Below are 21,121 nucleotides of genomic sequence, written 5' to 3' on the forward strand. Positions count from 1 at the left end.
TGTTTTCCGACAAACTGGTCCGATCGGACATACTCCGATCATGTGTAGAGAATTTTGATCGGACAAAGTGCCACGCATGCTCAGATCTAATTCCTACACCAAAGCTATTGGCTACTAGCCTGAACGTAGTCCCGTTGTAACGAAATAACGTCATTACGTTCTGAACGATCGGATTTTCCGACAACTTGGTCCGACCGTGTGTATGCAACAGTTTCGGACACAATCCGTCAGACGAAATCCAACGGATTTGGTTGGCAGAATGTCCGACCGTGTGTACAAGGGTTTAGTCATGCTCTCCACAAATCTGGCCTTTATGGAAGAGTGACAAGAAGAAAGACATTGCTGAAAGAAAGCCATAAGAAGTCCTGTTTGCAGTTTGCGAGAAGCCATGTGAGGGACACAGCAAACATGTGGAAGAAGGTGATCTGGTCGGATGAAACCAAAATGGAATTTTTTGGCCTGAAAGCAAAACGCTATGTGTGGGGGAAAACTAACACTGCACATCACCCTGAACACACCATCCCCACTGTGAAAAAAGTGGTGGAAGCATTATTTTATGGGGATGCTTTTCTTTAGCAGGGACAGGGAAGCTGGTCAGAGTTGATGGGAAGATGGATGGAGTCAAATACAGGTCAATCTTAGAAGATAACCTGTAAGGCTGGATTCACACCTATGCAGTTTTAGTGCTTTTTGCATTTTGCAGATTTGCACTACAGTCCATTTAACATTGTTTCCTATGGAACATGTTCTGTAGTGCAAATCTGCAAAAAGCACAAAAAATGCATAGGTGTGAATCCAGCCTTAGAGTCTGCAAAAGACTTGAGACTGGGGTGGGGGTTCACCTTCCAGCAGGACAATGATCCTAAACATACAGCCAGAGCTACAATGGAATGGTTTAGATCAAAGCATATCCATGTGTTAGAATGGCCCAGTCAAAGTCCAGACCTAAATCCAATTGAGAATTTGTGGCAAGACTTGAAACTTGCTGTTCACAGATGCTCTCCATCCAAACTGATGGAGCCTGAGCTTTTTTGCGAAGAAGAATGGGCAAAAAGTTCACTCTCTAGATGTGCAAAGCCGGTAGAGACATCCCCAAAAAGACTTGCAGCTGTACTTGCAGGGAAAGGTGGTTCTACAAAATATTGACTCGGTGGGGCTGAATACAAACACGCCACATTTTTCACATATTTATGTGTAAAAATGTTGAAAACCATTTATCTATTTCCTTCCACTTTACAATTATGTGCCACTTTGTGTTGGTCTATCACATCAAATCTCAATAAAATACAGAGGAAGTGGGTAAGGGGTGATGAGAAAAGAGGAAGGGGAGATGGTCAGGGGGCTCTGAGATGGGGTATAGGGCCCTCATCTAGCTCAGACCAATGAATCAAAGTTGAAGTAGATGATCAAAATTCCATGGAGGGAAATGAGAATACCAGGGGGCCAAAACACGCCTAAATTTCAACATAGTTTCATGTAATTTAGCCATAAGCTTCACATTGACCACGATCCCTTGCATACGGGCTTTAATTTCAGTTATATGGATTGTATCTGATAACCATATCTTTGCCACCGGCTGCTTCATGGCTGTCAAGACATGAACCATTAAAGAATATTGTTTCTGAGTGATCTCTCTCAGGTTTAGGTTAAGAAGGGTTTCTTATGGTAGCATAGGTATTCATTTTTGCAAAAGAGTATAAAAAAGGTCATAGATTTTGAGTCCAGAAGACATGTACCACTGGGCACGACTAGTCGATATGAAAGTATGACACCCAGGTCTGGACAGCCGTGAAAGCAAAAGCAGGGGTTGAAAATTTATTTTTAAACTGTTAATACTCGCCACAGATTATATGGACCTTTTTCTTTTTCGTATGTGCTTTTTTCTTTTCTCTTTTGTCCTTCCAGTATTTGGTCTTTCAATCCTCCCCCCCCCCCCCCCCCAAAGATGTATGCCTGCTTTAACCAAAGAAATGTTGACTTGCTCTATGGTTTGTGCTCTTAATCCAAGCATTGCTCTTCCTGTAAGTCCCTAGGTGCCACGTATATGTGGAAGGGATAAAAGATTGGTTAAAGAGAACCTTGGATAGTAGACTTATGTAGTGATGAGTGAATTGCCCTGTTTACGGTGGACCAAGTCAAACCAAAGAGGGAGATATTCTCCAGAGCTTACTCTTCCCCTGGGTCTCCAAAGGGTGAGCTTCCATAAATACGTGGAAGGGTCACAACTATGGTTCAAGAGAACCTTGGGTGGTGAACTTTTGTAGCGATGAGCCAATTGTCTTGTTAAAAGTGGGATTAACTCTAAATCAGGCCAATCCAGAAAGGGAAATGTTCTCCAGAGATTAGTGATCCACTTGGGAAAATCAATCAACCCTTCTATTTACTTGTAAAGGGACCAATTGAAGCCTTTACTTATTCACTTTCTGGCCTCCCAACCCAGGATTCTTCCCAATCTAAGTCTCTGTGTGCTAACATAGGGGTCCCCAGGATCTAGAGAGCAGGGACCAATGGCCCCTGTGACTTTCTTCCCCACTATTGAAGCCCTAATGTGTAGCATAAGCCATTGTTTTCTACCAATCTTTTCCAATCTGTTCAATTTTTATTTTGCATTTAATTTTCATTTCATCATGGCAAGTTTTCATTTGAAGATTGATAACATAAAAAAACATTCCTGAAATAGAACAGCAATCGTATTAGAGGAGTGTGGGGGGTAACTTTTGATCTGAAGGGGAGTTTAGTATTTGCATATGCACTATATGAAAAAAAGTGTATAGACACCTCTCCAAATTATTGATTTCAGATGTTTGCAATGAAGGGTGCTGCTCATGCAATTTTAGACAATTGTGTTCTTCCAACCTTGTGGTAACAGTTTGGTGAAGGCCCTCTTCTGTACTGAATGTCCAACAAGCCCATTAGAAAAGATGGTCAAGTATCCACAAGCCATCTAGCGAGCATGCATCAAGTTTTCCATTGCAGTTAAAAGTAAGAAGATTTAATAAAGGAAATTCTATCTGCGCTTCACATTCACACGGCATTGTTTTAATCTTGTCACTTGACAAAACTGCCTTGTCACTTTGTGCTGACTGACTGCTGTTTAACAGGGCATAATTTACAAACTGCAATTTGAAACCTTCAAAATAGACACAAAGAGACAACAATTTATTCTAAAATAAATAAAAAAATGGTGAAATGCTCTAGATTTTTCTTAGCCAAAGCAAAGCTTGCAATAATGCCTAATTTTTTTTATTCTCTTGTTCTACAGCTGGGTCAACAACTTCGGACATGAAGGCCTTGGTGTCCTTTTGGATATTCTGGAGAGACTTCTGGACAAAAGACAGTAAGGAACATATCTATTTTAAACACACTAGAGGATTTAAATAAAGACCTAGTTGATGTCATTTGATCTTGGATGGGGTGTGTTTGATGCTTCTCTCAGTGTTCCCTCTCCAGCACTCTCGGTGAGGTCACCCCCACCTGAGGCACATCTATGATACGTTTGGCCGGGCTACTTTTGCGGCTTTCTGAAGTGAGCACTCCATATAGTCCTATGGTTGACCACTAGGGGTTATATACAGTATTTCTGTCTCTTGGACCCCTAGAGATTTAGATGGGAGTCATATCTACTTTTGATATAACAGCGAAAGACTGCTTTCTAAAAGATCTCAGAGCAGGGGCGGACTGACCATTCGGGCACTCGGGCACTGCCCGAGGGCTCCATCCCACTAAGGGGCCCCATCAGGGTTGCCAGCCTCAATAAAACCAGGGACAGAATGTAAAAATCTGTGTTTTTAAAAAAAATCCCAAGATTATAGCTGCCCCGCCTCTCCAGTACCTTTTCAGTGTGTGTGTGTGTATTCTATGTGTGTATATTGTGTGTCTGTGTGTGTATACTGTATGTGTGTGTATACTGTGTGGCCCTATAATCTATTGCCTGGGGGCACCATAATCTCCTATTGCCCGGGGGCCCCATAATCTTCTCCTGTTGCCCAGGGGCCCCATAATCTTCTGCTGTTGCCTGGGGCCTCCATAATCTTCTCCTGTTGCCCGGGGGTCCCATCAGATGTCAGTCCACCCCTGTCTCAGAGCATGTTCACAGAACATTGGCTACACTGCACATTTCAAAAAAGCATTAAACGAGTCATGGTCTACTTAAAGTATTTACAGTACTTGAATTAAAGAAATTAAAGTGTATCATAAGCTAAAATATTCTTCTTTTCTTTTTCTTTTTCTTTTTTTGGCTAGAGTAGGTAAGGGTTATCAACTCTTTTTTTTGCAGTCTGTGTCTCTGCTAGGGTTATCAACCCTATTAGTCCCAGTGACCATTGTCACTGGACTGAAAATCACAACTATGGGAAACGTATCCATAGTAGTTGTGGTGACACCTGTCTGACGACTTTTTTCACTTATGAGAGATTTCCTCTCAATTTCTTATGTGTATACAACACAGGAATTGAAGGGAAATCCCTGCAAAGGAATACAGAAAACAAAAGAAAACCTGAAAGTTTTTTTTCTAAAAATGTTGTGGCTTTAGATACTGTGGTATTGGGGAGATTATGCTCATGTGGTTGGTGCTTTTCCAATGAGTTCCTCCAGTACAAACTGTATTTTAGGATGTGGTAGCCCACTTTCATTATACAGAATGGAAAGTTCACAAAACATCACTTGTCTATGCAGGGGTTCTTCTACATCAACATGAACCACTTGGCTCCCTTGCAAGCAGCATTACTGCTCTCCTTACTAGTCCTTCTGACTGTATTGTCCTGCTCTTCCAATTCACTGGGCTCATTTAGTGTTTAGTCGCAGAACTATGCGGCACGACCCACTCCTGGCTTCTGGATAGGGGTTCTCTATACAACCCGATAGTAGTACACCTAACTCCTGGAACAAGACCACCTGGCTGATGGCCGGGGCACCTCTGACCCTTGGTTGAGACCTTTTGTCTCCCGACTCCTGGCTAGGGCTCTTCTGATCCCTAGGGGAGACCTGGGGAGACCTTCTGTCTCCAATATGGCAGCTGTTTTCAAATTAGGGGCTATCCTCAGGCTTGAGTATATAACGACCCTGCACACCCGTACACAGGCTGCAGGCACCTGGTAAAATCCAGACACGGGATTGAAGGTTCTGTCTCACCCAATACACTTTGGAACCTTCAAATTCCAGGATCCAATCCAGGACTACAGAATCCAAAGAAAGCGAAAAACAAAAACACAGCTATCTCCACTCAAAAATGATAGGTGGGGCAGGGTTAGGCAACCTCGGCACTCCAGCTGTGGTGAAACTACAAATCCCCATCATGCCTCTGCCTCCAGGAGTCATGCCTGTGATTGTCAGGGTCTTGCAATGTCTACTGGAACTTGTAGTTTCACCACAGCTGGAGGGCCGAGGTTGCCTACCCCTGGTCTAGAACCTCACATTAACCCTTAATGGGAGTCCTGTGTAATTTTCTCCTACGTTTTCACAGAGGCAGGGCCCTCACACTCTCATAGTACACAATGGCAATACTGTATTATTGACTAAGGTGTATTATATTCATTTAGTGTGACTCAAATTATGAACATCCCAAAGCATTCAACCATATCAGCTTGGAGGAAGAACTAAAAAAAAATTGCCTTTAGCAATTCCTTATATACAGCTATTTCCCTGATTAGATGAGGTGGAGAGTGTGACATTTCCTCCTCCTTGTCTCTCCACCTTGAGCAATCAGAGAATATTTTGCATTCATTGAGAAAATGCAACGTGATCTCTGAATGGTGCCCGTGCCAAGCTAGTGACCTCCAGTGTTCACAATGCAGCAGGGAAGCCGCTTGCCACAGGAGAGATCACTGGAGTAGTAGTGTCTGCTATGGTAATTTCCAGCTTCTAGAGGAATCCCACAGGTATGGAATATACATAGTTACATTGATCCAAGCTGTAAAACATCCATACCTGGAATTTATTAACTTTGTAGATATAGTTTAGATATTCTTTCATTTTTTCCTCTGACTTACAACATGATTGAGTACAAGTTCTCAACAAATCAAATAATGCAGATAAAGTAAATAGGTTATGAAGAAAAAATAAATAATCCATCAGGGATCAGAAAAATTATTGCAACGCGCAGTATATTTTGCGAACCATTGACTCATCAATCATGTTAATAATTTTCCTTTTAAAATATAGATACCTAAAGCAACCAATCAGATGTGATTTCAAATATGATTGGGCAGATTCATTTCTATTTGCTTTGCTGAATATGATAATAGTTTTTTTTTCTTCTCAAGGCAGGAAAGTATTGACAAGAAAAATCAGCATAAGCTCATCCAATGCCTAAAAGCATTCATGAACAATAAGGTAGGTGAGAAGGCCTCCGAGGAACTTTAACAAACAAATATTTTAAATTGTCTTCTCATATTAATGCGTAGAACTGTTTTTCATCCATTAAAAGTCATAAGACCCGCCTTGTCAGTTTTTTATTCTTTATCTGCATAAAGAGCACACCATTTTTACTTTTTTTTGCTGTTGTAAATAGTCACCAGTGACTAAAGGCATTCATAGATAATAAGGTAGACGAGAAGGCCCCCGAGGAACTTTCCGAAACAAAAATCTTAAATTGTCTGTCTATATTATTATGTAGAGCTGCTTTGCATCCATAAAAAATCCCAATATTTCCTCTCAATTTTTTATTCTTTCCCTGCATCAAAAGTATGTGTATATATATATATATATATATATATATATATATAACTATAGATATCTCTATATATATATATATATATATACTTTTTTGACTTCTGCTGTTGTAAACAATCCCCCTTAATTACCGAATGTTTCGGGGGTTTTTTTGTGAAGAAAAAAGGGAAATTAAGGGGCTATCCATTATGGTCCCAGAGACTCCATGTTCAGAGCAGTGTCTTCTCTAGGACCAACTATGGACCCACCAATTTTTTTGACCTGCTTCTACCCATGAAATCTCCTAAGCCCTTGTACACACGGTCAGAGATTCCGACAACCAAATCCGGCGGATTTCGTCCGTCGGATCTTGTCCGAAACTGTTGCATACACACGGTCGGACGAAGTTGTCGAAAAATCAGATCTTTCAGAACGTGATGACGTAATTTCGTTACGATGGGACTAAGTTCAGGCTAGTAGCCAATAGCTTTGATGTAGGAATTTGATGTGGCACTTTGATCGGAATTCTCTACACATGATCGTAGTATGTCCTATCGGAGCAGTTTGTCGGAAAATATTTCCAGCAAATTGGAAAATTTGGTCCGACGTATATATTCCGACTGAAACAGTCCGATGCAGACCACACACAGTCGGATTATCCGACAACATGGTCCGATAGGACACATTCTGACGGATTCTCCGACCTTGTGTACAAGGGCTAAGACTCCTTGTCAGTTTTTTATTCTTCGCCTACATCAAGAGTACTTTTTTTTTTTTTATGTTTTTGCTGTTGTAACTAGTCACCAATGGCTAAAACCATTCTTGAACAATAAGGTAGGTCCCCAAGGAACTTTCCCAAACCAATATTTCAAATTGTCTTCTTACATTAATGCATAGGACAGTTTTGCATTCATGAAAAGTCTTAAGACTCTGTCTATTCCTCTACATTAAGAGTCTGTTTTGTTTTTCTTTCTTTTTTTTTTTTTGCTGTTGTAAACAGATCTTTTAATTACTAGAATCTTTCTTTTTTTTTTGTGTAAAAAATAGGAAATTAAGGGTATGTCCGTTAATGTCCCAGGGAATCCATGTTCATAGCAGTGTCATCACTAGGACCGACTATGGACCCACCAAATTTGTTTGAACTTCTTTCCTTGTCAGTTTTTTGGTTTTCCTTCTGCATCAACAGTCTATAATTGTTACTTTTTTTTGCTGTTGTAAACAGTTCTACTAGAATGTTCAATTATGTCTACAAAATAGGAAATGAAGGGTATGTCAGTTATGGTCTCAGGGAATGCATGTTCACAACAGTGTTATCAATAGGACCAGCTATAGACCAACCAACTTGTTAAACTGCTTATTATCCATGAAAAGTCTTAAGACTCCTTGACATTATCATTCTTTCTCTGCGTCAAGAGTACATACTTGTTACTGTTTTAGCTGTTGTAAACAGCCCTTTTAATTTCTAAAATAGAATAGAGTACGTCAGTTATGGTCCTAGGGAATCCATGTTCAGAGCAGTGTCATCACTAGGACCAACTATAGACCCACAAAATTTTTTGACCTGCTTTCCACCCATGACATGTCTTAAGACTCCTTGTCAGTATTTGTATTCCTCCTCTACATCAAGAGTACTTCATGTTTACTTAGTTGTTGTAACTAGTTACCAATGCCTAAAATCATTCATGAAAAATAGGGTAGGTGAAAAGCCCCCCCAACAAACTTCCCCAAACAAACATTTCAGATCATCTTCTCATATTAATATATAGAGCTGCTTTGCATTCCGGCAAAGTCTTATGAATCCCTGTACATTTATTCTTCTTCTTCTGCTTTAAGTGTCTATCATTTTTACTTGTTTTGCTGCTGTAAATCATCCTTTTAATTACTAGAATGCTCCTTTTTGTGACAAAATAGGAAAATAAGGGTAAGTCATGTCAGTTATGGCCCAAGGGAATCCATGATCAGAGCAGTGTCATCACTAGGACCAACCATGGACCCACCAACTTGTTGAACTTTTTTCCATCGATGTAAAGACTCCTTGACAGTTGTTTGTTTTCCCTTTGCATCAAGAGTCTATCGTTCTTACTTTTTTGTGGTTGTAAACAGTAATTACTAGTAATTACTAGAATGTTCCTTTATGTGTACAAAATAGGAAAAAAAGAGGTGTGCCAGTAAAGCCCCATACACACTATCAGATTTTCTGTTGATTTATCCTTCAGATTTAACAAAACCATATAATATGAGTTCAAACCTTAGGAGTTTCAATTTGTATGCAAGAAGCCAGGCCCTTGCACTACATGGTTTTGGTAAATCTGAAGACAAAAATCAGCAGAAAATCAATCTGATAGTGTGTATGGGGCTTTATTTAAATTATTTAGATGTTCAACAAGTCCCATATTTTCTACTTTTTTAGTTAGACTGATTTGTCACACCTTTCTTCCAATTGGAGTACTTTGTCAGATTTATCTTTAGTAAGTAATACAGAAACACTAACAGCTCAAAAAAAAAAAAAAGCTAATGAGATACTTTCTTCAACAGTATGGCTTGCAAAGGATTCTGGGAGAAGAGCGAAGTTTGCTCCTGTTGGCCAGAGCAATTGATCCCAAACAAGCCAACATGATGACTGAAATCCTGAAGATCTTATCAGCCATCTGCATTGTCGGAGAGGACAATATGTAAGTTTTGTTGGGTAATGTGGAAGAGGTGTTTTCATAATGGATTTTCTGCATAAATATATAAAGGAACTTTAGCTAAAGCATTTTTAATAGCTTTAAGTAGAGTAGGGTAGAGAAAAAACCTCTGCCAGCCTTTATTGCTGTCTTTGTCCCCATGGGAGAAGTGTTCACTAATTGTCTGTCCCACAAAAGGAAACGAGAGGAAATCTCCTAAAATTTAGGATAAATCTTTCCATTGACAGCTGTCTTTGTAACAGTTGTCCCCATCGGGAAATATCACCTCTACTCCTCTTCCATTGACAACTCTAAGCCCTTGTACACACGGTCGGAGATTCCGACAACCAAATCCGTTGGATTTTGTCCGTCGGATTTTGTCCGAAACTGTTGCATACACACGGCCGGACGAAGTTGTCGGAAAATCCGATCTTTCAGAACGTGATGACGTTATTTCGTTACGACGGGACTACGTTCAGGCTAGTAGTCAATAGCTTTGATGTAGGAATTTGATCTGAGCATGCGTGGCACTTTGTCCGATCGGAATTCTCTACACATGATCGGAGTATGTCCGATCGGAGCATTTTGTCGGAAAATATTTCCGGCAAGTTGGCAAATTTGGTCCGACGGATATTCCGACGGAAACAGTCCGATGCAGACCACACACAGTCGGAATATCCGACAAAATGCGCCGATCGGACACATTCCGTCAGAATCTCCGATCGTGTGTACAAGGGCTTACAGTTGTCCCCATTGGGAAATACCACCTCTACTCCTCTTCCATTGACAACTCTAAGGGCCATTTCAAATTGGTGGCACCTTCAAACTGGTGACCCCTCACCTAAATGCCAGCATTGCAGCTGGTCATACATGCTACCGCCATGAAATTTAACTTGTCTTGCAAAGATTGAAAAGTGGCACCGCCTGACAAGCTCGCTCATTGATGTCACTTTAACCACTCCCAAAATTTCCCTTTCAGTGTTGGACAAATGCAAGCAATGGATTGCGTGTTGGGTCCTTACATACTGTATCTTGAGTATTGTGAGGACAGTTATCCTTACTAGAACTGAGAGTTCCACCTTACTCAATGACAGAGGTTGACTGTTTCATAATATCTACTGGCTGGCTGAGAGGAACATGTTCATTATGACCTTGTGAGATGGGCAAAGACCCCAATTACTACTGTGTGATTCAGCCAATTAGTGCCAAAACTAAACTGAAATGTTCGCTTTGGCTGAAATAGTCCTTTAAATTAACTGTCCTCTATTAAAATTGTAATTACTATTGTGAAAAAAAGCCATACTGTCTTTTTTTTTTTTCTTAATTAGCTTGGACAAACTCCTTGAGGCGATAAGCACCGCAGCAGAAATCAACAACCGAGAAAGGTTCGCTCCGATCGTGGAAGGCCTAGAGAATGACGAAGCCCTTCAACTACAGGTAAGTCTTTCCAGTAGCTCTGGTTTCCAGAGTAACCTAATGAAATGAAGTCATTATTCACTTCTTCAGCTCCGAGAGAATCTGATCGTTAAACACTGTTCATGGTTCGTATGATTCTAAGCCAGAGAATTCTCTGTTCTGGGACTACCGGTTCTTCCGTATTCAATGCGGAACTTCTCCCACGTTCAGGGAATCCTAAGGTCTTGGGTTATCTAGCTACAGAATAAAACTATGTGAATTCATGTTTTGATAATTGGTTCTTCAACAAGCAAAGACAGCCAATCTATGAATGTGGATCAGTGAAAAAATAATTATTGCAGAGAAATTAGGAACTGGAGATTCCTTTGAATTTACCCTTATCTCCATAAAGTGGTCATTCCATGGCAAAAACTAAAGATCCTATTCTTTTACAGCCACCTGCTCCCCAACACAAACGGCATAGAAATGCAAAATAAAAAAATAAAAAACATTTGCATTAAAAAATAAACTTGATCCCTGTCTTCCAACTCTTCCAGGAGGCACCGTGACATCAGCACACCTTTCAGCAGGTGCTTAAAGTGGTTGTAAACCCTCCCCCACAACTCTGTCCCATGTAAATCAGCATACAAAACCCTAATTAACACTGCTTGTAGATCTCTCCTTACTTGCTAAGTATTGTTGTAATCCTTGTTGTTCTGTAGAAAGAAGTCATTGAGCATGCCCAGATCTCCCTTGATTTAAGGCACACTCTGTATGCCTTATCTATCTGTTATCAGGACTTCCTCCGGCACAAAACTGAACTCTGCTAATCACTCAGAGCTTCCCCCTACACACCATGTGACCATGTGACCTCACATACAGTCTAAATTTGGCCATTACTGCTGTCTTATCAGCTGAAGCTGATTAGTCTGACAAAGGCGAACTTTAGACATGGGCACTAGTAAATACTATGAAATAAACAAGTAAGCTATGAACAGGGAAGCAGGGTTGCCATAGAAATGTTGGATTGAGAAGGAGGCTTGGTTAACAGTACAGGAAGTGCTCAATGTAAGGGCGGAAATACACTCCACTGTGGACTCTGAAAACAATACTTAAGATGGTGCTGCCTAACCCCTGGAAATAAATTTTTTAAAGTTTCTTTAAACAGTAAGTAATATGCAATTTGGGCTGGATTACAGTGGCTATAGTCTGATAATGACTTATTATAATGGACTAAATGAAAAGAAGCATCAGAGTGGGAGAGTTTACTTCCTCTTTAAACCCATTACAAGAGTGCATTCTTGTGGGATTTTGAGCTCACTGGAAGGCATGGTGATGTCATCCATGCCTCTCAGAAGTGCCAGAGACTGGGGCCAAGATAAGAATTTTTTGTGGCTGAACATTTTTCCAATTGGTTTTTAAAAGACATTTGGATTGGGGTGGGGCAGGGGCCTGGCAAAGAAGAGTACTTTTTCTTTTGCCATTGGAGGTCCTTTTTTGAAGAGGAAACAGATGCAAATGAATGCAGATTATTAAATATTTTTTTTTAATGCAAGCATTGCAATAGCTAAATGTAACTTGCTATCGGCTTCCTGTAGTACCTGTACAGCAGCAAAGGCTGAGAAGGGAGGGGCAGAGCTAGAACCCAATTTGGTGAGCCGCATGCACATGTGCTGAGGAACATGCTAATAGAAAAGAGAGACAACAGAGTGAGCAGAAGGATGGTCTCCTTATGCTCCTACCCTGTCTAGTCAGCAGACTGGGGGTGGAGAGATGACCCCAGTTGCTTTAATGTAACAGAGGAAGCGGTGTCATCCCCTGGCTGTGCCATCGGATGTGTAAATCTCAGGACTGGATGCACATATCTACAAATCTTATTGCAGGTAGAACAGCTCCCATATATGTATGATATTTTATCAATGCATTTAGCAGTTTGACTGGCACTGAGCTTAAAAGTGAATTACAAGAACGCCAACTGTCATATGGCTCATAGTGAAGACTTCAGGGTTCGTACAACTGCGATGTTGCAAGCTCCTGCAAAATAATTGGCTGAATATATTTCCAGCTCACCAAATTGTTGTCTCTGCTATCTATTATGGCTTAGTGGAGAGTATTTGACAGGTTGTCAATACGTTGAACTGCCAAAGTTACTTCTAGGAACAATTTTAACAGTACAGTTGATCTTGTGTGGCTGGATGTTCTCGCCTTTCCTCTTCTAACTCCTAGTGTGAGAGCCCTCCTGGAGAATTCTTGCTGATCTGTGGTATACTTTTTACATTTTATTTCTAAACTCTGTAATATTGAAAGAGAACTAGTCACTGCGGGGATTCTACAAGAATCTCAAAATCCAATTTTCTGGTATTAAAGTTCACTTTTAGACCATGCTTCATGATACACCTCTATTTGGTTTGTAATATAAAGTATGGCTGTATTCCCTAGCCTCAAATCACCCCTCTGCCTCCCTATACTTACCTGAATCACAGCGAGCTGGACTCTGAAGAGTGCAGCAATGATCCCTCTTTCTCTTGTGGTCTTGCCGCACTTCCTTGAGCCTCATGACGGCAGGTTCATACCTCGGTAAGGACCTCAGGCTGGAAATAGGCATTAGAGGAGACTCTGCATTGTACCCCAATGCACTGAGTGTAATGCCCTTTATGCTTCAATGCAAAAAAATTAGTAAATGCATTTTGATCTTGAGGTCAATGTTTGCTTTGGATAAGGTGGGTTTTGAATGGTTTAAAGTAGCCCTCTTTTTTATCTATCACTAGTGTGCTACTATTGTGAGTGCAGGCAAATTTATGTCATGGCTCATATTTAACTTTTGAGTCTTGAATCTGGGTCAAGAGTCTATTACAAGTTAGGCTGGATAACTCATAGAGCCAGGTTTCTGGTGCCTCCCCTGGGTTCTGTGAGTTTGGAGAAGCTTCTAGAAGCTGGAGGGCAGAAACCAGGTGGGTTGATCTGCATATTTATAGGAGCTCAGCCAATCTCTGCAGTGGGCCTGGCATGGTGTCTGATCCAGCCCTTAAATATGGATGAGTTCTGCTGATAGGGGAGTCGGGTGGAAGATGGAGATCGAGTGCTGAGGAGACTGTTGGTGACCCTTGAGAGGAGCCCCTGCTGGGGGGGGGGGATTGTCCTCAGGATGAAGCTTGGGCTGACTTGGGAAGATCTAGACAGGATCCTGACAGGAGAATAGTTTGAATGGAATCTTTCCTTAGTGGCAGTGGGAGCAAGGAGCGAGGTGTGAGTACATCAGCATGGACAGGAACTTACAAGGGGAGAGACTGCCACATGTAGCAGGTCTCTCTGGAAGACAGAGTTGTGCCTAAATGTTTCCTTTACCTAGCCCTGGGAGGTGTTCAAAGCAGTTGGGCGGGCTGGTGAAGAGGCAGCTGGGCGGGCTGGTGAAGAGGCAGCTGGGTGGGCTGGTGAAGAGACGGATGGGTGGGCTGGTGAAGAGACAGCTGGGTGGGCTGGTGAAGAGACAGCTGGGTGGGCTGGTGAAGAGACAGCTGGGTGGGCTGGTGAAGAGACAGCTGGGTGGGCTGGTGAAGAGACAGCTGGGTGGGCTGGTGAAGAGACAGCTGGGTGGGCTGGTGAAGAGGCAGCTGGGCGGGCTGGTGAAGAGGCAGCTGGGTGGGCTGGTGAAGAGGCAGCTGAGCGGGCTGGTGAAGAGGCAGCCGGAAGGGCTGTTGAAGAGGCAGCCGGATGGGCTAGTGAAGTGGCAACCGGGTAGAATTGTGAAGAAGCAGCTAGTTGGGCTAGTATTTTCTGCAGTCAGTAGAACTGGGACAAGTGTCTACAGGGGAGTTGGAGATACTCCAGAATGTAGTCTACAACACTTTGTGCTACTTTCTAAAGGTCTGAGCGTTCCTAGTCCTTAAGGGGCTTTTGCATCTTTTCAATCAGATACTGTCAGTTTGAGGAAGAAGACAAATATAAAGTTGTGCATAAGGATGAAGTTGTCCCTGTTTTGTTACAAGCTAAGCTGTGCATCCCATAATTTCTATACCCCATCCAAGTTATTACCCCTAATAAAACAATGAAAACCAAGCTCAAAGACTTGTTGCCTGGTTGTGCAGGAGTGGGGAACCCAGTCACCTGCAACCCCTGTGGGGATAGTGCTACATTTATATATATTCAAGTCTTATTTTTCAGCTTGAGAGTAAGGCTCCTTGCACGCAAGGCCATCAGTGCATCCCTCCTGGCGTTTTAGTGCACCTGGAAGGGACAGGTGCAGCACCAACCTGTCTAAGTCTATGGCAGGATGCGGCTGGACTGGGCTAAGTGCTATACTGAGTGGTACCGGTGTTTAGGGCCCTATATGTTCAGGACCAAAGCTCTTGGGCACATTAAACCACTGGAAGGGACGGCCACTTGTGTAGAGGACTTTAGGGATCAGAAGTCAACTCTATTGTACACAAAGGCAATGCTAAATTGGCAGCAAAACAAATTATGAGACCAAAATGTTACATGAATTCAGCATGATTCATAAATCCTCCCCTCGACTGATCTAAAATGCCCCTTCGATACAATAAAACTGGCCCCTGACCTCTTTCTAATTGTGCGTTTGTTGGCTAAAAATCGGTCACATCTTCAATGGTAAATCTGTTGTGCAAATTTGTTGCAGTTGATTGCACCAGAATTCAAGGAGCAGGGGCTATAACAAAAAGAAAAATGGTTTTACATCCCAAATGGAGGCAGCCTATTTTGCCTTTCATTGTGTTGCTAACTTCCTAGATAAATGCCCCTCCATTGTCTTCCAGCTCCTAAAAGTCAATAGCCGTATTAAAGCCCAATTTCAGTTTTTAACACCCTTCTTGCTCCTTAGTTCATCCCTCCCCTGAAGGTCCACCCCTCTCAACACACCACACCCACACCAATTTTCTGACATTTTCTGTAAGCATAACCCTTGTTTCAGTAGTTTTTGGTAAGGACACATGACGTCCCATGGTTTATACCTTCTGCAGTGGTGGGTGGTCGGAAATGCTGCAGAGCGCGATGTCATGTACAGGCCTGAGTACAGTTCTTTGCAGCATTCCCCTGTAAGCTCAGGACTGCTTGATATCATGACCATAGGAGGCTGGCCCTTGCTGTTCAGGGCTTACAGGAAGTGTGTAGGGAGGATGTTAGTGAATTTCCTGTTTTGGTCACCTGTGAGTGAGTCACAGGGTGGGAGGAATTCGGAAGGAGAGTGCAAGGAGATAGGAGTTGAGTTCCAAATTTGGCCCCTTGGAACTTGGTGGGGCCCTTCATGCAAGGATGTAACCTCCCAGTAACTGGTATTCCCAGGCTGGGAAATACCTGGAGAGGTCCTGACACCCTGAGTGGCATTCAAGTGGGGGACCAGACTAGGAGCAGACCCGACTGGGAAAAAATGCAAATTGCAGTAAACCAACAAGGAGAAGCTAAGTATGGAACCTACAATGCCTTGATCTGATATGTAACCTGATGGCAGTTTCTAGAATTGGATGCCCTGAATCTGCAAGCGCTATAACTGTGTACCCCTGAAGTTGTCCTCTTTGAAATTGGAAAGTAATTTTTTTTGCAAATGCATTGGACTTGCCTCCATTATTTCTTGTGGCCTATCTGAGAAATGGTTAACAAGTTCTACCTGAAGGCTGCAGGGCAGAGTGTGAGGCATATCCTGGTAGAGGTACATGTAATGGCTCCTACAAGAGTGGGGACACATACTAATGTGAGAAAGAGGCAGTGAGGCCTGTTAGTGGTGTCCTTGTATGGACTGTATTGCCCAAGTTGGGAGGCCCTACCTACAGGTGCACAAAGGTTAAATGCTGTGAACTGGTAAAGTCAGGATATCCGTGAGAAACAAGTAGATAAATTGGAGGATGATGAATAAATGAATAAAACTTGCTTCCATATAAACCATGGAGCAACATTTATTATGTGGCCATTGATAAAGCACAAAGTCTAGATAAAAACACAGTCATGTGTGAATGACACAGTCTAATTTAAAAAGGTAAAAGCCCAAGTCTCCTCCAGCTTCAAACACTAAATGGAGGGCCGAGCACTTGTGATGGAAACAGGTTCAAGATTCACATATCAGGCACATGAAGGCTTGCTGGAACCAGCTGTTGGTGACCTGCTGTGAAGGCACACTTCAGTGTGGTGTGTAGTAAGGCTGGAGCCCACCAGGAAGATGTCTGCTCACAGGATGGAGTCAATAATGTGGCGGTGCCAAGGGAGATCCAATGCAATACTCTCAATGCACACGTACCTGCACAAACGGCTGTAGCTTATATTGGATGCTGAAATGACCAACGGCTGGAACCAACTGCAAACATGAGAAGGAAGTGTCACCAGCACACCAGGATCTCCAAAATTGGGTCCAAATTTGCAATCGCATTGTATCAAAATAATAAATACAAGTGACTTTTCGGAGCCATGCAAGACCCCTTCATCAGGCATGTGACTTCAGTGTGGTGTCTAGTAAGGCTGGAGCCCACCAAGAAGGTGGCTGCTCACAGGATGGAGTCAATAATGTGGCTGGCCAAGGGAGATGACACAGCCACTCCGGTGGCTTTTGTCAGAGGAAGAGGAGGGACCAGGGGGGCTCTCAATCCATACAGATAACATGCTTTAAAGCTCCTGGCTTTTTTTGTGAAATCTTGGTGGATTGCTTGCGGCACGGAACTTGGTCGATAGGAAGCATGTTACTACCACATATAACTGCTATCCCTTTCTATGGTTGAGCACCTCGGGTGTGTTTGTTGCATTCCTACATACAGGTGGGTTAAATATCATTGGGTTTCATGCAACTTGGAAGAAGGCAGGCAATGGGCCACCAAAGATGATGCATGGGGCAACTTTGGATTAATGAGTGGATGGGTATTGATTGCCCAATTTGTTTTATAAACACTCTAGTTTAATTAAATAAAATGAACGGCTGAATGTGGACTTTAAATGGTTCCACACAACTTCAGGGCTCATTCATTTGATGCGATTATGGGAATGCAAGCCTTGAAGGACAGCATGAGTTCGGACAGTTGACAAGGCAGCAACTAGGTGTACAAGTTTCCTATGACTTCCTCCCAATCACTGTCTATCCACACCCAATCTATATCACGTGTACTGGTATTCTTCTGTACATCACTTGACCCATGCCCTTCTTTGCAGACATTTTGGAATAGAAGTAACTTACTTACAGGGCCCCGATCACAAGAAGTATGAATGTTATTCGCTTCCTAACTGCTGTATGTCTCTTTTATCCACAATTAAGAATTTAGCATAACTGCGTTCAGCTAGAAACGTGTGTTGTTAACATGGCTGGTGGTTGGTGTTGCTGGAATTACAAAAAATGGCCACCTTTGCCGTGGGACATTAACCGCCGATAATGGCGCTTTCCTGCGGATTATTGTCTTTGCGTTCCGTCACTTACTGCTTGTTATGTTTAATAGCGCTTGTGCCGAACAGAAAATATTTGAAATGGCACACAATCCCCCTTCCGCAAGTAATCCAGTGCCATTTAACCATTAAAGTGCTCAAGCGAGACTCTAGGCTCAGCTACTGGCTGCCGTAGGCCGGATTTTCTGGAGATTCTTAGCAGCCTTGAATTATTAGATGATAAAGGCCTTTGCCAAGTGTGGAGATACAGGGCCATAGACATTAAGATGAGCCAATCTGTAGGGTGTATGATGTATAAAATGGGTTTCCAGTTACATGGGAAATTACTCCAAGTGCAACATTCGGCCTCCCAATAATGAAGGTGATATATGGTTTGCCGATGTCCAATCCCCCCGAGCCACTTCGATCTACCTAGAATCATGAACTGATCCGATCACCAGAAACGTGACCAATGTTCAAGTGGACCAGTTACAAACCTGTGTAGAAAACTTCAAACGTGTTCACGCCAGATGAGCTTGGAAGCTACCACACAAAATGTGCTTTGCCCTTCACTTCACCTGCTGCTTGAATGGAAAGATCAAGATCAATGTGCCTAAAATGGCTTGCAGGACTTAACCCAACATCAACTGTTTAGATATGTGTAGCGCTGGCTCCTGACGAGTGTGCACTATATGTTTTTGAAAGTTAATATTCCTGAAACCACAGTTGGGTTTTAGGGCTAATTTTACTAAATTATGATTTCAGTACCAGTCCAGCTGGATTGCGCTGGGTTCTCCTTGGCCGCAGGTGTCGCTCTCACCGCCGGCAAGTGGTAGAACGCAGTTTCGTTGGGTGTATTGAGTACCACATTTTCTCAGAATTAGCCCAGTGGGAGTGTTCTCCTGCTGTGCATTCTGGGAGGTGGTATTTAAGGTACTGGCATCATGTGTTGCAGTGTTCCATGCCAGAGGATTTTTCTGTCTGTTTGGTTCTGGTCCTCCTGACCAGCCCCCATGGCCCTCCTGGCCTGGGGTGCGCCATGCATTTCCAAGTCTCGGGGCTGGATAGCCCGAGGCGAAGCAACTGCAGGGACAGGCCTGAATGGATGTTGAGGCCTGATGATTCAAGGGTGGTCCGGTGCCGTCTCATCTAAGGAGAGGCTCAGCAACTGGAGAAGCATTAAGGGGAGGACTGTTCAGGAGAAGGCTATGCACAAGGCTGGCTTCTCTTCTCATTTGAAGGACACTTCATGGAGCCACACTCGTACGGTATCGCCGGACCGGCTGTGAGATACTGGTACCGTATGATAGCTCTATAAATTTGTCTATGTCCCTCAGTTATGCTCAAGTCTGTGTCAGAGACTTTACTTTACTAAACACCCTACCGGCTGCTAGGCCTAGTGAGAAGAGGTCTATCCGTGGGTTGTGAAAATCCAGCTGTGAAACGGTTATTCTCTGGATTCCTTCTATAAAGACTTTCCATTTTTGACAGTCCAAAGTACCTGAACTTCCTCCTAACCCTCTACCCTAAGCTGAGAGACCCTGTTTCTATTTCAAATAAATAACTCAAAAGAAGATCCAGTGTCAGTTTCTGCATTTCTTTGGGCCATCTACCACGGGAAACCCCTAGACAAAGACGAGGTCAAGAAGGTAACGGTAAGCCCAATAAAGCCAGCAGCTCCTTGGGGGGTCAGTGCAACATATGCTTGAACAATACCTGCCTATTCAGGGCAAAGTGACAGGTTCTTTTGATAGCCCTTCCCCTCCATCTACCGGTACCTTCCCCATGCTCCCCTACCACCCGTACTCTCCTAGAGCCTTGTGTAAGCTCCATGTTGGGTGTGTTGGAGCATGCCTAGAGCTTATTACCTTCTCCCTGCCCCCCAGCTGACAGTGGTGGAGCCTGGTGATTGGCTGTTGAGAGGCTGACCACCACACTTTGGGAAGGTGGATACATGCTGCTCCATAACTGGAGGTATCAAGTATTTTTTCAGGGCTATAGCAGGTGAGCGGAGCAATCTGAGAGTATGGCAAAAAGTGAACTTTAGTAGGAGATGAGGTGTATGTTTTTAATAGAGCCTATCACTTTGATATGAATGGAGACAAGTTTAAGTTAAGGCTGAATACCATGTAGACTTAAAATTAATGCAGCTTTTTATTCGCTGATGCACTACTTAAAGGGGTTGTAAATGAAAAATGAACAAAGCATATCCTTCTATAGTGTGTACTTGCCTCTATCCCAATCACTTAGTGTGATTTCTGTTTGTTCTGTTTGTTCTTTCATTCCTCTGCTACCTGCACTCTTGTCACTCTTGACAGTTTATACCAACTCCAAACAATCCTGGGAGACTGCCCCACTCCCCCTCCAGCACCAGTAACTGCCACCAGGCCACCAGGCCAGTAACTTCACTGGGTATATGTAAGGGTTTACAACCACTTTAAGATTTTTTTTTTTCAAATGCAAACAGTATAAGCAGCTGAATTTGACTTGGTATCAATCCATGTAAAGCAGAGCTCAGACCGGAGAAGAAGAAGCTCAAAGATCTTGTTAGGTGTGCTCAGAGCTGCTGTTAGAAATCATGAGGCCCCATGCAACCTACCTGACAGGGGCCCCTTCCCCGACAGAAAGTGACTGAGAGCATAGATTTATCAGTCCCTTTCTTTGCAGCCCCAGCTGCACAGATGAATGAATAGGAAGTGCTCAGAGGCTTCCTGCTCATTCACAAACTGAAGCATAATAAACACAGTTTACTATACTTCAGTGATGAATGAACACAGTAATGACTGGTACAGATTTCTCACTGTGTTCATTTAGGAAAGGGAGGGGCCAGTAAATGACATATTTATCTCCCTATGTGCCCATAGCAGCTGTCGGCGAGAGAGGAGGGAAGTTGGCAGCGCTGTGGAGAAAGGGGCACATGGGGGATTCTGGACAGAAAATGGAAGGGGCACATGTGCCAGGACCAATCCCCCTGCAGTAAAGCCTGAGGGAGAAAGGGGAGGAGAAGCTGGCAGCGCTACAGGGGGAGACAGAAGAGGATCGCTGTCTACCATAAGACAGTACAG

The 21,121-nt window shown here is 42.9% G+C and overlaps 1 protein-coding gene across 3 annotated transcripts in view; it reads left to right on the forward strand.

Moving 5' to 3' along the window:
- DIAPH2 (diaphanous related formin 2) overlaps positions 1–21,121 on the forward strand; it is a 1,637,420-nt gene that overhangs the window by 428,799 nt on the left and 1,187,500 nt on the right. For all 3 annotated transcript variants that reach the window (XM_077484914.1, XM_077484903.1, XM_077484922.1), the window contains 4 exons: positions 3,263–3,337; positions 6,261–6,330; positions 9,184–9,320; positions 10,643–10,751. In XM_077484914.1, coding sequence (XP_077341040.1) covers positions 3,263–3,337; positions 6,261–6,330; positions 9,184–9,320; positions 10,643–10,751 — 391 coding nt within the window. The remainder of the gene's footprint in view (positions 1–3,262; positions 3,338–6,260; positions 6,331–9,183; positions 9,321–10,642; positions 10,752–21,121) is intronic.

This window comes from Lithobates pipiens, unplaced genomic scaffold (assembly GCF_037356315.1).
Source record: "Lithobates pipiens isolate NorthernLeopardFrog02 unplaced genomic scaffold, aLitPip1_a1.2 Scaffold_1, whole genome shotgun sequence".
NCBI lineage: Eukaryota > Metazoa > Chordata > Amphibia > Anura > Ranidae > Lithobates > Lithobates pipiens.